Source organism: Eschrichtius robustus, chromosome 20 (assembly GCF_028021215.1).
Source record: "Eschrichtius robustus isolate mEscRob2 chromosome 20, mEscRob2.pri, whole genome shotgun sequence".
Classification (NCBI taxonomy): Eukaryota; Metazoa; Chordata; class Mammalia; order Artiodactyla; family Eschrichtiidae; genus Eschrichtius; species Eschrichtius robustus.
In genome coordinates this window covers 59210975-59227150 of record NC_090843.1, presented here as the reverse complement: position 1 = coordinate 59227150, position 16176 = coordinate 59210975, and the positions used below count along the sequence as shown (strand labels likewise).

General features: G+C 56.7%; 1 protein-coding gene across 2 annotated transcripts in view; it reads right to left on the bottom strand.

Annotated features, from left to right (window-relative positions):
• NTN1 (netrin 1) overlaps nt 1-16176 on the bottom strand; it is a 192611-nt gene that overhangs the window by 46899 nt on the left and 129536 nt on the right. For both annotated transcript variants that reach the window (XM_068530344.1, XM_068530343.1), the window contains exons 4-5: nt 8548-8697; nt 5207-5260 (exon numbers count right to left, since the gene is read on the bottom strand). In XM_068530344.1, the coding sequence (XP_068386445.1) occupies nt 5207-5260; nt 8548-8697 (204 nt within the window). The remainder of the gene's footprint in view (nt 1-5206; nt 5261-8547; nt 8698-16176) is intronic.

The following is a 16176-nucleotide window of genomic DNA, read 5'->3' as shown; positions in this document are numbered from 1 at the left end:
AACACACATAACATGAAATTTACGATTTTTAAATGTACAATTTCAGTGGCATTAAGTATATTCACAACGTTACCCATCACCACTCTCTAGTTCCAGAACTTTCTGTCACCCCAAAAGGAAAGCCTGTACCCATGAGACAGTCACTCCCCATCCGTCCCTCCTCCCAGTCCTCGGCAACCACTAATCTTTCTGTCTCTGGATTTGCTTATTCTGGGCATTTCACATAAATAGAATCATACACTGTGTGGCCTTTTGTGTCTGGCTTCTTTCACTCAGCATAATATTTTCAAGGTTCGTCCAAGTTATAGCATGTGCCAGTACTTCATTCCTTTTTATGGCTGCATGATATTCTACTGTCTGGATATACTGCATGGAGTTTATCCATTCTGCCACCATCCATTCTGTCCCAAAGGTAGATAATGGGCTGTTTCCACCTTTTGGCTATGGTGAAGTCAAGCCCTTTAATTGATTTCCAGTCTTTAACAGGGTCTTACAGTCTGTGAGGAGGCCACCTCGCTTCTGCCTTGGGCAGCCCCACCTGTTCCCAATCAAGTTCTTCTCAAGAGCCCTCCCTCTGGCTGACTCTCTACACCTGTCCTCACGCAAACCCACATCCCTGGTGAGGAGCTAAGAGACTTCAGCTCAGCTCAACCCTTCCATACACTGCAGTGTTTGTATTTTCCATGGCGTTCCATTGCTTTAAAAAAAAATTTTTTTTTAAATTTTTATTTATTTTTGGCTGCACTGAGTCTTCATTGCTGCACTCGGGCTTTTCTCTAGTTGCGGCGAGCGGGGGCTACTCTCTGTTGTGGTGCACGGGCTTCTCATTGCGGTGGCTTCTCTGGTTGCAGAGCACAGGCTCTAGGCACACGGCCTTCAGTAGCTGTGGCTCGCAGGCTCTAGAGCACAGGCTCAGTAGTTGTGGCTCACGGGCTTAGCTGCTCTGCGGCATGTGCGGTCTTCCCGGACCAGGGCACGAACCCGCGTCCTCTGCATTGGCAGGCGGATGCTTAACCACTGCACCACCAGGGAAGCCCCTCCATTGCTTTTTTACTGAGCACTTAGGATAAGCCCGCCACTGAACCAAAGGCTTTACCCAGAGCATCTCATTTAATCCCCACAACAACCGTACACAACAGGGTTATCATGACCCCGGTTCACAGGGGAGGAAACAAGACCAGGCAGAATTCCCAGCTCAGTGCCCTTCCCCCCCGCCCCCCACCGCCCAAACACTCGGCCAATACTGCGTTCAACTCTTATCAACTCATTTCCTCTACTCACCCAACCTACCCCCTACCCTGGAAAACCAAAGCCTAAAATGAGAACAACCCAAGTTTATCCAGCGGCAGGTCTATAAAAACCCAATCGCCTTCCATGAAAAAAATGGAGGTGCTGCGAGGCCACCAGAGGTGACATCTCTCAGCCCACTCCCACCCCACACCCGGCAGCACCTGAGGCGGGGCGGCTCCCGTAGGTTCAGCCGCCAGGCTCCTCCGAACGGCTGCCGGGGGGCCTCAGAAGCCACCCCCACCCCCCGCGGGACCACTGGAGCAGCTGGCAAAGGGCACCACTCGGGGCCCCAAAGGGGGTGAGTGCAACTGGGCCAGAGGGGGGCCCCCAGACCCAGTCGGGGGCGGCGGGGAAGAGCTGGTCGTTCACTCTCATACCTCCATCCTGGGTCCAGCTTCCACTCGGACGGCAGCCATATGCCCCTTCAAGCCCAGGAGGCCAGCTGAAGTCAGCAGCTTTCCGACCCCGCTGAGAGGCGGCCCTTCCTCCCTTAGGACTTCTTGGTTCCGGCGTCTACATTCAGTCTCCGGGGGAGGCTCACGTGGGCTCCCACGAGGGAGCCGTTTATACCAGGGAAAGCAGCAAATGCTATACATCAGGCCCCGCCCCAGCCAGGTGTTAACTGTTTACCTGCGTGCCTCTGCTCATGGGGATCTGCAAGGCCCGTGGAAGAAGCTGGTCAGCAGAGGGGGGAGGGGAGCAAGCAGGCATTTACAAGGAAGAAGAAAGCTGATTAGCAGGAGAAGTTCAATCCTCCCAGGAGAAGCAGGGTGGGGAGGGCCCAGGACCGTTGGTCCCACCCCTTCATCCTTCAAGGAAGCAGAAAAGAGAAGTCTTTGCTCTGTCCAAGGCCTCACAGCCAGGGGAGAATCAACCCCAGATCTCCCGGCTCCAAGACAGTGCTCCTTCTGCTAAACCAAGGGGTCCCCACAAACCAAACAAACTCCGACAGCTACCTCGGAGTTGATGCGGGGCAAGGGAAGGCAGGCGGTGGAGGTCTCTACAACCACAAGTAGATGGGTTTAGTGTCGGTGGCCCCATCTCCCTCCTGGCCCCAGGCTTCCCACGGGCACAGGGTTCCTCGCCTCCCTGCCCCGAGACGGGGTACCAGCCAGCTTAGCCAGCAGGTGGACAGCATTCCCGGAGTGAGCTGGCCCTTCAAGGGGATGGGTTCAGGGGGAGGTTATGTCCATCAGCTTTCAGGACAAATTCTTGGTTTATTAATTCTCCTCTGTTCCGCAGGCAAAAGTAAACAAGCTTTTCTCAGGCAGCCCAGCACGGAGGCCTTCCCTATTCAAACACTGCAAGAATCGACAGGCTTGGAAGTACTGAGCTCCCAGGCCCCGCTCCCCAGGGGGCCCCCTGGCCTCCTGCCCACGACGTCCCTCCTGCTGAGATGAGGAGAGCAGGGCCTCTTTGTGGTGGCAGACCCCAGAGTCCCAGCGCCCGCAGTCTAGACCTGGCCCGAGTTCTCCAGAAAAAGCATCACAGATCCTGACCATTCGGAGACCCAGAGAAGGTCACAAAGGGTCTGGCCAAGGACACAGCATCCCAGCAAACATCACACCTGCTCACTTAGCCCCTCTGTGGAGAAAGCACTTTGTTAAAGGGTGTTCATTTACTGTTTGCATCCATTTAAACCATGTTTTTAAACGTCCAGAAAGAAGAAAGGAAATAAACAGTGACAAAATCAAAAGGAGTCAGAAAAGTTAACTGAGAGTTGATAAAGACTTTTCAAAGAAAAATGCCAGAAGCGTTTGTTAGTTGCCCAGGAATCTTTTGTCTGGTTGAGCGGAGATCGTTGCATGCTTTATACCAGCTTCTTGTGGTGTGTACAGAAATCTCATGAGTTGTTTTTTGCCTCTCCTCTATTTTTGTTTCCATTTCCCCATTTCTAAAGTGAAAGGAAAAAGCCAAAACCACTGCAAGAAACCTAAAGACAAGGTTGCAAGGACCAGAAAAATGGGAGGTGAGAGAGAGAGAGAGGGTGAAGACATGCCTTGTCCTTGGATGAGCCGTGTTCTCAGCCCCGGTGAGTTCTGATGGGACTCATGTCACAGCAAGGAAGCAAGAATCGTGACTACATTAACTGGAAGTGTCTTCTCGCTTCACAACTGCTCTACCCGAGATCTGAACAAACTGGGCTCTTCCTTTTATTGTGTTTTTACCAAAGAGCTTCCTCCTCCTGCCTCCCAGGCACCCGGGATGCCGCTTCCTTCATCCCCTTCCCAGCACTATTTCTCCTGTTAAGTGTCCCCCGAGGCTCAACCGAAGGTGACGGAAGACTCTGCCCAACCACCCAAGACCAAAATATCTTTGGTTTTCCCCGGTGTAGTCTCCAGCACTCCCTGAAATTTTCTGTCCTTTCCTCTTTGAGGGCTGTTTGGTGATGGCGCACATCCAAGTTCTGAATCCGTTTTCTCTCAAGTTCCCAGGGCATGGCCAATATTCAAAAAAATCCAGTCTATTCTAATGTATTCAGGTGGGGACTTCCCTGGCGGTCCAGTGGTTAAGACTCTGCACTTCCCCTGCAGGGGGCGCAGGTTCGATCCCTGGTTGGGGGACTAAGATCACGCAGGCTGTGCCACGTGGCCAAAAATAAAAATTAAAAAATTAAAAAACTAAAGTATTCAGGTGACCACATGGGTGCACAGACCTCCCCAACAGGTGGATCTGGGGAGGAGCAAAGGGGTTCCCAGAGCTGACACCAATGTCCCTGCAAGGCCCCACTGTCACCATTCCTGCCCCCCATTCCCACTCCTACTCCAAGTACCAGTACACAAAAGCCCCATGTGACCACAGGCCCAGGGCGCTGGGTACAGCATGGCCTGCTCTCCTGGTGCCCCCTCCAGCCAGGCTCCGAGCCCTCTCTGTACCCAAAGCCAGGACTGGGTGACCCTTCTTGTACCAAGGACTGGTGACGTCCACGGACGTCACAGTGATATTTTTACTTTCTCACAGTAATGTTTTTAAATGCAGAAATAAAATCCATAGGACTACAAAGGAAACTAATAAATACTGAAATACACTTAACCCAAATATTTCCAAAACCCCAGATTTATGGTACAGTTACGTAATGTATGTGTTTCTTTATTAACGATTATAAATCAGGATCTAGCAGCGGGTCTGGTAACTTCCATCATTCTGAAGCAATTTAGTGAGCATAAATAATACTCCATGATAGCTGCACCAACTCTAACGTGATGTGAAAACGGCTGGGATTTCTGCTGGTGGCCAAATCACTGATGCTGCTGGCCTGGCTATGGTTTGTGGCCCACCTTTGCAATAAAGAAAACTGTTTTGTTTTGTTTTTTTTTAGGTCACACCACACAGCATGCAGGATCTTAGTTCCTCGACCAGGGATCGAACCCACGTCCCCTGCAGTAGAAGTGCGGACTCCTAACCACTGGACCACCAGGAAAGTCTTTTTTTTTTTTTTTCCAGGAAACTCTTGATTTCAGTTAGAAGGAAGGGACAGTGAGGGGGTGAGTCTCTTCCTGTCCCAATTCATGCCCTCCCCCCCCCAATTCTGTTTGTGGACCCCAATGCTCTAGAATGCCTTTTTCATCCCCACCACCCATCTCCTTCCTTCTCTGCAACCCCGAAAGGAGTTACCCCCAGCTCAGGTGGCCCTGGGCTGGAAGGCAGCTTCTTACCCTCGCTGGCTGAGCAGGAGGAACGTGGCTTTGAGGGCCCCAGGCTTGGGAGACAGGCTAGGCTTAGGCACCATTCTTGGAAGGGACATCGCAGAAAAATGCCCTGTGGCTCCATCCTCCTCAATCCAGCCCAGGGGTACCACTCATACCAACCAGCACCCCGATGGTGGTTCAGAGGAGTCTGGCCCCTCTAACCCCCTTCCCCAGGCCCCACCCCACCCCACAGCAAAAGCAGGAAAGCAGCAAAGGGGGAAGCCTACCTTCGGGCTCCTCCACGCTGCTGGCTGCAGTGGTCGGCGGTGCCACGGGGATCTCTTTGTGGGGTTCAGGATGGGAGGAAGGGGAAACAATAAGAACATGTTAGAAAAGAACGAGCGCAGTGCAGACTCCTTCCAACCTTCCTGGGCCCTCCCTCCCAGCCCCACTCCTCGCCCCAGGAGAGGACGGTCAGGGAGGAAGGGAAAGCTGGCGTGGAGGCCCGGGCACCCTACCTGCTCTCTTCTGGAAGCCGTCCCTCCGCCTGGCAGGGACAGGATCGAGGGGAAGGCAGGACCCTGACCCCTCTGCTGTCTGCGTGTTGTTGACTCACCTCGGCCCCTGGGGCAGAGAGAGGGGTCCCCGGGCCCCCTGCTCATCACGATGGTGCTGCGTGGCCCGGTCTGACCTTGACTCACTGGTGGGGAAGGGGTCCATGGCAGGGGTGACATGTGAGGGGCTGGGAGGTGTCTTCCATGTGCAGAGAGGGGCCTGCACCCCTGGCCCAAGTTCCCACGGGCTCACATCTTGCATCTCAGAAGCTAAGGCATTTTCTCGGCGGGCAGAAAAGACTGACAATACAGAAGACTGTAGGGCCTGACAGAAGCATGTGCTTTTTGGGGACCATTCCTCTCCTACCTAGAACGGCAACTAGTTTCTACAAGCTCCCGCCTGGTGCTCAGAAAACGTGAGGAGGTTCAGGCAGCCTCTGGGAAGACCCAGGCTTCACGTCCCCGGCTTCCTCTTTCTAGACGAGGCCAAACCACGAACTGAAAGTCCCTGAGGGACAGGGACCCACCTCCCCTGCTGAGTGACCATGTGAACAGGGGGTCACAGAGGCCTCCACGAATCCCACTGATTCTGGCCACCATCTGACTATTAGGGGTAAGACCTCCCTCGGAACCCCAGACTCTAGATTAGCTGCGATCTGAGGCTTGGGGGGGTCGAGATGGAATACCCGGGCCTGGGGGCAAACGTGAGGGTCACCCACAGAAGCCAGCCTCTGCACCTTCAGAAGGAACAGGCAGAAGACCCAGCCCTCGATTCGGAGTCAAATCTTGCTCTCAGGTGATTTTATCAGCGACAACAAGCCACAGGTGCCCCATCACAGCAGCTCATTAAGAAGCCGGGCCTCGTACCAGGCCCTCTCTGAGCCTTCATGAGCTACCTGGCCCAGCAGGAACATTCCAGAGGGAAATCCAGACAGCCCAGCCTAATCTTACAAGTCCAGGAATGGGGCTGGGGCCAGTGGCCATGGAGGCACCCTAGCTGCCCAAGCCCAGCTCCTGAGGCCTGGCTCTGGGACGTGAGCGGAGGGCCCCGGGGCTCCCAGAGCTGTTCCGAAACAGACACAAGTGTCCAAGGCACTGTCTGGACACCTGTAGCCTGATGCCGGCAGAAAGAGCTCACAGAAATCCCAGGATGGAGGCCCGGGTCTTCAGGTCCTTGGTGGGAATGCTCTCCCCAGCATTAGCCCGCCCTTTGCGAGAGGAAGGGAGAGGGTACAAAGCGTGTTGGAAAGTGACGGCTCCAGTCTCCCAAGGTTTCTGTCCCTAATTCTGAAACATCAGCTCCGTTTCAAGGCCTTTCCCCCTGGGGATTTGAAATGTTGGTTTCAGCCATTTCTGGGAAACCCAACAGCTCCTGACTCCCTTTAAAAGGGAGACCTCATTTGCTTCCTCCATGTTTTCATAAGCCCAGATGGTGGTGCTAATTTCCTCCCAGCTTTCTAAAAATGTTCACCGTGCAGCTCTTTGGATGGACGGAAAAGAAAGACCCTTGCAAGCTGTGAGACCCTGACAATCAGACGTCGTGAAAACCCATTCCAACCTGCTCTGCCCTGAATGGATCCAAGCTCAATTTCCCATGGCCTGAATTTAGGTTATCCGCTGTTACTGGACCCCTGCCAACTAGGAAACATCTCCTGATGTAGAAACTGGTCAGAAAAGCTGCTGGAACCCACACAGCTTGTGGTGTCCTGGACGTGAGGCCGCACCCAAGTCGGGCAGCTGAGGTGTTGGGGGTTTAAGGTTCCCGCCTGGCGTGAGAACATTCCCTGCAAGATCTAGGGGGTCACTCCAAGAACCCCAAGCAGCTGCGGGGCTGAGGGGTCCCCAACCTCCTGCTTCTGCCTCAGGTTATTTGTTCCAAGCCCCTTGTGCCTGACCTGAGAAGCCAGTACCCACCCAGAGCTACAGGATGCTGAAAAACCTAAAGCAGGGGTCGGCTGACTTCTCCTGCCAAGGGCCAGTTGGCAAAGATTTTAGGCCCTGCAGGTGGTAGGGTCTCTGTTGCAACTACTCAATTCTGCCGTTAGAGCCCCAAAGCAGCCACAGGTAGCACGGGCACAAGTGGCCACGGCTGGGTCCCATAAAACTTTATTTAATGGACACTGAACTTTCCCTTTCATATCATTTTCGCATGTCATAAATTAGTAGTCTTTTAATTTTTGTTTCAATCATTTTAAAAAGGTTTAAAAAAAAAAACCCCAAAACCCCATCGAGCCACACAGAAACAGGCAGTGGGCCAAATCCCCGAGCAGAGCGTGCTAACCCCTGCTCCAGAAAAGCAGCCTTATCCTTGGTGTCTGCCTAGTAGGCTAGGATTCACGCCTTCTCCCCCCTCCTTTCTGGGTGCAGGTCAGCCCTGCACACGGAATCAACGAGGCTGAGGCCAGGGGCCAGCACCCAACCAGGCCTGACTTCCATCCAGGGCTAATCCAGCTCGTAACACCTGCGCAATCCTACCAGTTGTAAGATGTTAAAACTCTTCCGAGCCAAGGCCCCTGAGCGACCCCTCCCAGCTCGCTCACGCCCCTCCCCAAGTTCCAGCAACTAAGGGGCTGACAGCTGGCCTGCCAGGGCCTCTAGGACCCGCATAGAGCGCTGCCACCCTTCCGAAGGGCGCATGGGAGCCGTGCCGGCTTCTCTCAAAGGCCTTGTGGAGTCCGTCCTTTCAGTTCTGAATCTGCCAGGGGCTGGGGATCCTGGAATTCCCACAGCAGCAGTGGCAGCCCCTGATCCAGGCCCCCCAACCCAGGCCCAGGACCAGAGTCAAGGTGGAATACGGGAACAGGACCTGGGCTGAGGAGAGGGGCTTGCTTCCCCCCCTCACCCCACACCCCGGGAGCAGGAAACTGTCTTTTCAGGACAGAGAGCCACAAATGGGCTGGCTCTGCGGAGACCCCCGCAGCCTTGGGGGGTCTCACACGGGCTCCCCGAGCGCAGAGGGCCACCTCAGTGAGCACTGTCCCCACTGGATGCAGGTGACCCGTGTCCGGGAAGGGCCCCCCCAGCCCCGAGCCCGCACCCCCCCCAGCCTGCAGGAGGAGGGCGCCCTGGCATACTTATGCAGGGGGCGATGGGGGAGCGGCTCTGTTGGTAGCCCTTGGCACAGCGGTTGCAGGTGATGCCGGTCACACCATCCTTGCAGGGACACTGGCCCGTGGTCTGGTTGCAGGTTTTGCCAGCGGCGCCCACAGGGTGGCAATCGCAGGCTGTGGAGAACACACGACAGGGGGGTCAGAGGCGGGTGGGTCGGGGAGTGACCAGAGCACACCCTCCCCCCAGGGTCCTCCCCACCCAGTGGCACCCGGGACCCCATCCCAGGGGAAGAGCAAGGCTGGGGGAGCCAAGCCCGCACACATTCCAGAAGCTCTGATGCCTGACCACCTGCCTACCTGGAAACAGGGGAATGAAAATCAGAACAGACCGACTTGAAAGGACCATCTGGGTGGCAAGGGTGAAGTCGGGGAGCCCTTCTGAAGCCCCGGGAGGAAGGTCTACACAGCCCACGGGCTGAGCGTGAGTGCAGGAGTCAGAACTGGGGGTACGCCTGCCCCTCACAGGCTGGTTTGTGCCCTGTCACTCCTCTGCCCCCAGCCAGCTCCTGACCCTCTGGGTGGGAGGGACAGAGTGTGGGGCGTGATGGAGCCCTGGGGTTTGCCAGGTCAGGGGATTCACCACGGGGGTGCGACCTCCCACCCCCCAGGCTGCGGCCCCCGCTCTGCTCTGTCCACCCACCCTGATCTGCAGCCAGGCAGTCTGAGACACAGGCTTCTGGATCACAAAGCCCATCAACCGTAGCACTAGGAGGAGTCACAGCGATCATTTACAGACCCCGATTAATGCGAAGACTCGAAGGTGAAGGAACCCCCAGGACCTTGCAGAAAAGGAATGGCCAAGCTGGGAGGTGCCGTGAGGCCCTGATTCTTAGGCCAGCCGCTGCTGTACCCCACACCCCTCCTCCTAATTTGGAACGGGCTAAAGAGCTGGGGTTGCCCACCCTATCACACTGCACCCTGAGGCTCCCTCCCTGTGTTCCAAGGACCCAATCCCAGTGATGAAATGGCCAGAGGAGTTTGAGGCAACATCCCCTCTATTATGGACTGAATGATTGTGTCCCCACCTGCAGATTCATATGTTGAAGCCCTAACCCTCAATGTGATGGCATTAGGAGGTGGGCCCTTCCCTTGGGAGGTAATTAGGTTTATTTATTTATTTATTTATTTATTTATTGTCGCTTTGGGTCTTCATTGCTGCGTGTGGGCCTTCTCTAGTTGCACTGAGCAGGAGCTACTCTTTGTACGTGGGCTTCTCACTGCAGTGGTGGCTTCTCTTGTTGCAGAGCACGGGCTCTAGGCGTGCGGGCTTCAGTTGTTGCAGCACGCAGGCTCAGTGGCTCGCGGGCTCTAGAGCGCAGGCTCAGCAGCTGTGGCGCACGGGCTTAGTTGCTCTGTGGCGTGTGGGATCTTCCTGGACCAGGGCTCGAACCCCTGTCCCCTGCATCGGCAGGCGGATTCTTAACCACTGTGCCACCAGGGAAGTTGCCGGTAATTAGGTTTAGATGAGGTCATGAGGGTGGGACCCTCATGATGGGATTAGCACCCTTCTGAGAAGAGGAAGGAGAAAAGCTATCTCTCTACACAGCAAGAAGGCAGTGGTCTGCAAACCAGGAAGCAACTGTCATCAGACACTAAATCTGCAGGCACATCGATCCTGGACTTCTCTGCCTCCAAAACTGTGAGAAGTATCTGTTGTCTAAGTCACCCGGTCTGTGGTGTCTTGCTATGTTAGCCCTAGTGGACTAAGATTGCCACCAACTCCGTGATGCTCGGGCAAGAACTGCGGGACCTGCAGACACAGGTCACCTGCCTCCCTGGACCTAGGCAGTGGACTCAGCGCGGGTAGGGAAGGGAGGGCAGGATGAAGGAGGCCAAAGTTCTCCCCGGATCCCTGGGGTCCCCCTTGCCCTCCCCTCTCCCCCCCCCAGGGAAGCCTGGAGAGGGTGGAGAGTCGTCGGCAGGAGGGCATCCTGCAGCAACTTCACTTGGTGCCAGAGCTGCTCTGTTTCTATTCCCAATGGGAAGAAAGTATGCCGGGGAATAAGTGAGAGCAGAGCTCCCCAAAGAGCTAAACTAGCACCTCCCCAGCCGCACTGCTCAGCGTGAGGGCAGGAGGCCGTGGGTGAAGGTGTGGCCTTCTCCCAGCCGGCCTCGGGCCCAGGAGTGGCTGAGGAGGAGAATTAGGAAGAGGAAGAAGGAGCGGGGAGGGGGCAGAAAGGAGAGGAATGTGAGGAATTGTTTGTCAAAGTTGTGTCTGGACACGTGAGAGCTTCTGGAAACTCTGGGAGTGGGGGGGTCCTGGCCGCGGGGTGCTCCGTGTCAGGTGAGAGGATGGCAGGGACCACAGGCCTGGGGGAGGACATGGAACTGTCCCAATCCTGCCCCTGTAGACAGCAGCAAATCCTTCTGTTAGAAACTTGTCTAAAATCTACCCTAAATTCAAGTTCATTTCCTATTGGTTCTTTCTTCTTCTTCTTCTTCTTCTTCTTCTTCACTCAGTCTTGACGCATGTTGCGAATGATAATGTGAGGAGGGGATGGTGGGAGACGACCTCTGACCTTAGATCCATCCCTGTGATGGGAAGGGTGACGGGGCACAGACAGCGTCTCTGAGCTGGCCTGGTGACAGCGAGGGCCACAGCACAGGACCCTGGCATCCCAAGCCGCTGCCGCGGGTGTGGGCACCAGGCAGATGTGGAGTCCCGAGGCCCCTGCCAGCTGACCTCGCTTGGCCGGCCTCGCAAGCCTGCTGGTAATCCTAAAACCCAGGCCAAAACGCCCTCCCCTCCGTGCTGACGGAACACAGCTGCGTGCCAGTAACTTCTGGGCCTTGGACTTGGCTGGGAGGAGATCACCAAAGGTTGCTTGGTCACTGGAGGGTCAGAGCCAAGTCACCCGCAGGCCCAGGTCATCTTAACCGAGGCAGGGGCCAGCCCAGAGCAGAATCTGGGGGGAGCAGCGTGCATCACCCTCACCCGAGGCCCTTTGAAGCCGGTGACCCCTTAACCCCCCAGGCTGGTGGGCTGCCGGGGAGGAGCCGGGCACCAGCTGAGGTCGGCAGAGCTGAGGGCCACCCTGGGTGATGGCAAAGCAGCGTGTCTGCTTCGTGGAGCAGGTGCATCCTTAGGGCCATCCTTTGGTTAGAGGAGAGGGCACTTTGCTGTGTGGTCTCCACATCTTTCCCCCAGGATTCCGCAAAGACTCTGACCGACTGGCCCTTGGTCTCACAGAGGCAGCAGGCTGACTATGCTTCCTCGAAAATCACTGTTCCAGGAAGAGAAGCCAGCAGGGTCCCACAGGGTGGGGGGTCTCAGGAGGCTACTCAGGTCACCTCCAGGGCGGCGGGACCATCCCCAGAGGTGGAGCACTCCTGCAGCACAGCCCTGCCACCCGGACACCTGGGGACACCTGAGCACATCCACGCTCCCATAGGTAGTCCTTCTGGTCCTCACACCAGCCTGTGAAGTTAGTAAGACCATACAGAGGAGGCCACGGACCGGGAGACAGAAAGCGCCTGATCTCTGAGCACATCACCGAGGGCCCTCACCCCCTAGACTGCCCCTCTGTGCTTCTTGTTCTGCAAGGAGAAATACACACTTCCCTGTTACAACCAAGGCCGGGTGACGTCCCTTACGTGCAGCCGAATGCACTCCCAACACAGAGACTTGCATTGCACTCATTCTCAATTCCAAGCTAAACGGCCCCAAAGTAAAGACTTTTCCCAAAAGCCCATGAATAAGGAAAGCCTAAGTTATACCCTCTGTGCAAAGAAGGGTGAGCTTCAAGGTGTGAGGAGAACTGATGGATGACAACAGCCCACAGACGGTCCTCTATAGCCTTGGACCAGGGAATCCAGCTAGCAGTGTCATAGGAAGGGGGCCTGAGCTGCCCACAAAGGAGGCCCCAGCCCTGGTCCTTAGGGAGAGAAAGCCAAAGGGATCCTGCCATATCCCTACAACCCCCAAACACACCCAGACACACACACACATAGATTCCTACAGGCTCTCACACATGCACACACGCACACGCAGCGCCACAGTGGGCAGGGGAGCGGCTGGGGACAAGCTGAGCCGGGAGGATGCAGATGTGAGGCAAGTGGAAGTCTTTTCCTTGGCAGGGGGTCTGGTTAAGGGGACAAAGAGAGAGCCTCTCCGATTCTTCCAAGAACGAGGTCTGGGTCAGAATGTTTTCTGCCACAAGAAGCCCATTTGGTGACGCCCGTTTCCTGGGAAGTCAGCAACTCCTTTACAGAGGAGGTCAGGCCCTTCCCCAGCAGGTCACCCGTGTGCACGCAGCAGGCAGCACCTGGTCCTGGGAAACGATCTACCGGAGGGTTTTTCCATGAAGAGGAAGGTGAGACCAAGCGGAAGCCCAGGGCCCTGAGAAGGTGGCCGGATGAGGTTTCTCACGAACATGTGGGCTGGAGGGCCTCCCGGTGCAGAGGAGAAGACAGACTGTCCTTGCTCTGGGTCCTCAGCCAGAAACGGACAGCTCAGGACACACAGAAGGTTTCAGATGAGTGTCAAGAGACCCAGGTCTGACCCTGCCCTGCCAGTAATGCTGTGTGACCCTGAGCTACTGCCCCACTCTTTCTGAGCCTCGGGTGACTCATCTCTAAGGCAGGAGGTCTATACTTGCACTAAAGTTGTTTCCAACTCAACAGGCTAAGATCCAGGGCAGTGGCCTGTCCCCTGGACCCGTCACCCCGACTGCCACGGTCCACTGCAGTGTCCTGGCCCAGGGGTCTAGGAAAGCACTCTTGCTGCCAGGCACACCAGGCCCTGCCTCCACACCCATGGGCCACCCCACCCGACACCATGACCTGCTGCACTGGGCCAGAATCTCCTCTCTGAGATTCGGGTCGTCAGCTACGAGAAGTGTACCAGGGTTGCCGAGAGCCCCCGCAAAGCTGACCTGGAAGGCAGGCCGGTGGAGCAGCTATCAGGGCCCCCGTGATGGCCAGAGGCCCTCTCAGCTCTGACCCCGGGACGCTGGTCCCGAGCAGCTGCCTTTCCTGCTCCCTCTCACGCTCTCTGCCCTGGATCCCTGGAGGCCCACAGCTCCCATCAGGAGGAGAGGCACGCCTGAGGCTGGCCCCCCTCCACTGCAGCTCAAGCCCTGGCTCTGGAAACCCATCCTGGGTTCCCACCAGGACATCTACCTACTTTTCCTGAGGACCTGGCTCCAGGGGCCCTCAAATGGCAGCAATCCCAGGACACACGCGTGTGGAGGAGAGGGGAGTGGGCCTGGCACCCAGACCCCCTGGAGCAGCTCCAGACAGGAGGGGGAGACAGAACAACCGCAGCACCAAACCTCACCTCAGATGTCTTCACGGCCACCACCCAGGCCTCCAGCCAGTTGCGAACTCATGTTATGAACTGAATTATGTCCCCCCAGAATTCAAATGCTGGAGTCCTAACCCCCATCCCTCAGGATGCGACTGTACTCACACACAGGTTCTTTAAAGGGGTGACTAAGGTAAAATTCAGTCACTGGAGTGGGCCTCAATCCAGTATGACTGGTGTGCTCATTAGAAGAGGAGATGAGGACACAGACACACCCAGAGGGAAGGCCACGTGAGGACACAGGGAGAAGACGGCCGCCTCCAAGCCAAGGAGAGGCCTCAGAAGGAACCAGCCCTGCGGCCACCTTGGTCTTGTACTTCCAACCTCCAGAACAGTGAGAAATAAATGTCTGTTGTTTAAGCTCCAGGCCTGTGGTACATTGTTCTGGGCCCCTGAGCACACTCACAGCTTGTGTTCAGCCTCAGGGAAGCGTCTTCTTCCCGAGGGGCTCTGCCCAGGCGCGTCCTGGGCCTCAGGAGAAGGCAGACTGTCCCGCCACTCAACCAAGCAGCCTGGGGGCCCTTTCACGCCTCAGCTCCCCTGTGGAAGTTGCTGCCTCTGCGGGGGGATGGAAGCTTTCTCCAGGTAGGCCGCGTCTCTGAGGGCCCCTGACACCCCAGCAGGCCGGTGGAGCAGACATCAGGACCTCCGTGATGGCTCGAGTCCCTCCCAGCTCAGATCCCACAACAGCTCTCACTGACGCATCAACCTGAGGACCGTTTGCAAAAGGGCGGCCCACGCAGGCCTCAGGCGGGGAGCGCGCTGGGTGCCCGGGCTGAGCGGGAGGCTGGCACCGGGTCAGAGGAGCGAGGCTGCACCGTGAGCTTCTCCAGGGGCCCTGCCCATGGGCGGCCTCGTCCTCGCCCACCCCGTGCGTGCGGGGAGCCTGCCACTCCTGTCCTTTAAGAAGAAAGTGCCAAACGCCGGGTGCCGGATGCAGCCCTTCCCAGCCAGGGTCTGCCGGAAACGCCCCTTCCAGTGCCCACAAGGCCTCGGGGCTGCAGAGGAGCGTGGTAGGGAGAGAAACCGCCCGGCCCCGAATCTGGGACACTGCCGTCGGTGAGCACCGTTAGAGACAGTCAGGGGGTCCCTGGGACTCCAGGGGCTACAGCCTAGGCCCAAGGTCCTCCTCTGCCCGTGGCACTGGGTTAGGGTGAAACACCCTTCTCTGCTTGGAGTGACACTTGTCTGTGTACCTGGACACCATCCACAAAGAAAGCGGGGGCGGGCGGGGCCCTGTGGAGTGGCCCTGTTATGTGGACCAGGCTGAGCTCCTGCTGCTGTGGGGGGAGGCGGCGGGGGTGGGGGGGAGAGGTGGGGGGGGAGAGGTGGGGGGAGGGAGAGGTGGGGGGGAGAGGTGGGGGGAGGGGAAGGAAGAGCAGCATGCTCTGCGCAGGTGAGAGTTTGTGCGTGAAGACAGAAAGGGCCAGAATCTTCAGAGAAAATCAAGTTCAGATCCAAAGGCTTCCCATGTCTCTTGCATGTGTGCTGGGCCTCTTTGGGGAAGCCTGGTGGGACCCCCCCAGAGGTGGCGCTTGGGGGAAGGACACGTATCAGTCACTAAGGGGTGTTCTCTGCTCCCCAACAGAGTGAGGAGGATGGACCCCGAGAAGAGAAACGTGGAGGCTGGCCGAGATGGCTGGGGACTCCAGAAGGGAAGGGCCTCGGGTAAGGTGCAGACAGTGGGTGGGGCTCAGCGAGGCGGGCTGGAGGCAGGGCAGGGAGGAGGAGTGAATGCCGACCCCAGGGGGACTGGTCCCTTTGTGAGCTCAGAGCCATGAGGAATGGGAGACAGGGGACCAGGAGGTCCAAAGTCAGCATCACAGAGCCCTACGGAAGCAGCGTGTCATCACCATCATCATCATCGTTTCATTCACACACGGTCAAGTTCGCTTTTTGTGGTGTCCAGTCCTATGGGCTTTATCACATGCACAGGGTCCTGTAGCCACTACCACACTCAGGACACAGAACAGCCCAACTCTCCCAAGAACCCCCTGTGTTCCTCCTTTGCAGTGAGCACCCCTGTCCCTACTCCTGGCAACCCAGGATCTATTCTCGGTCCCTACAGCTTTCCAGACCATCTTATTCTGGGATTTACCGTATGTAAAATATATGGAGGTACCGTATGTTCGGTGTGGTCATACAGTAGGTAATCTTTTGAGATTGGCCTCCTTTACACCCAGTGAATTTGAGACGCGTCCATGTTGCTGTGTCAATCGACAGCGTGTTCCTTTGCATTGCTGAGTCGGATTTCACAGGACGGGTGCACCACTGGCTGTCCATTCACC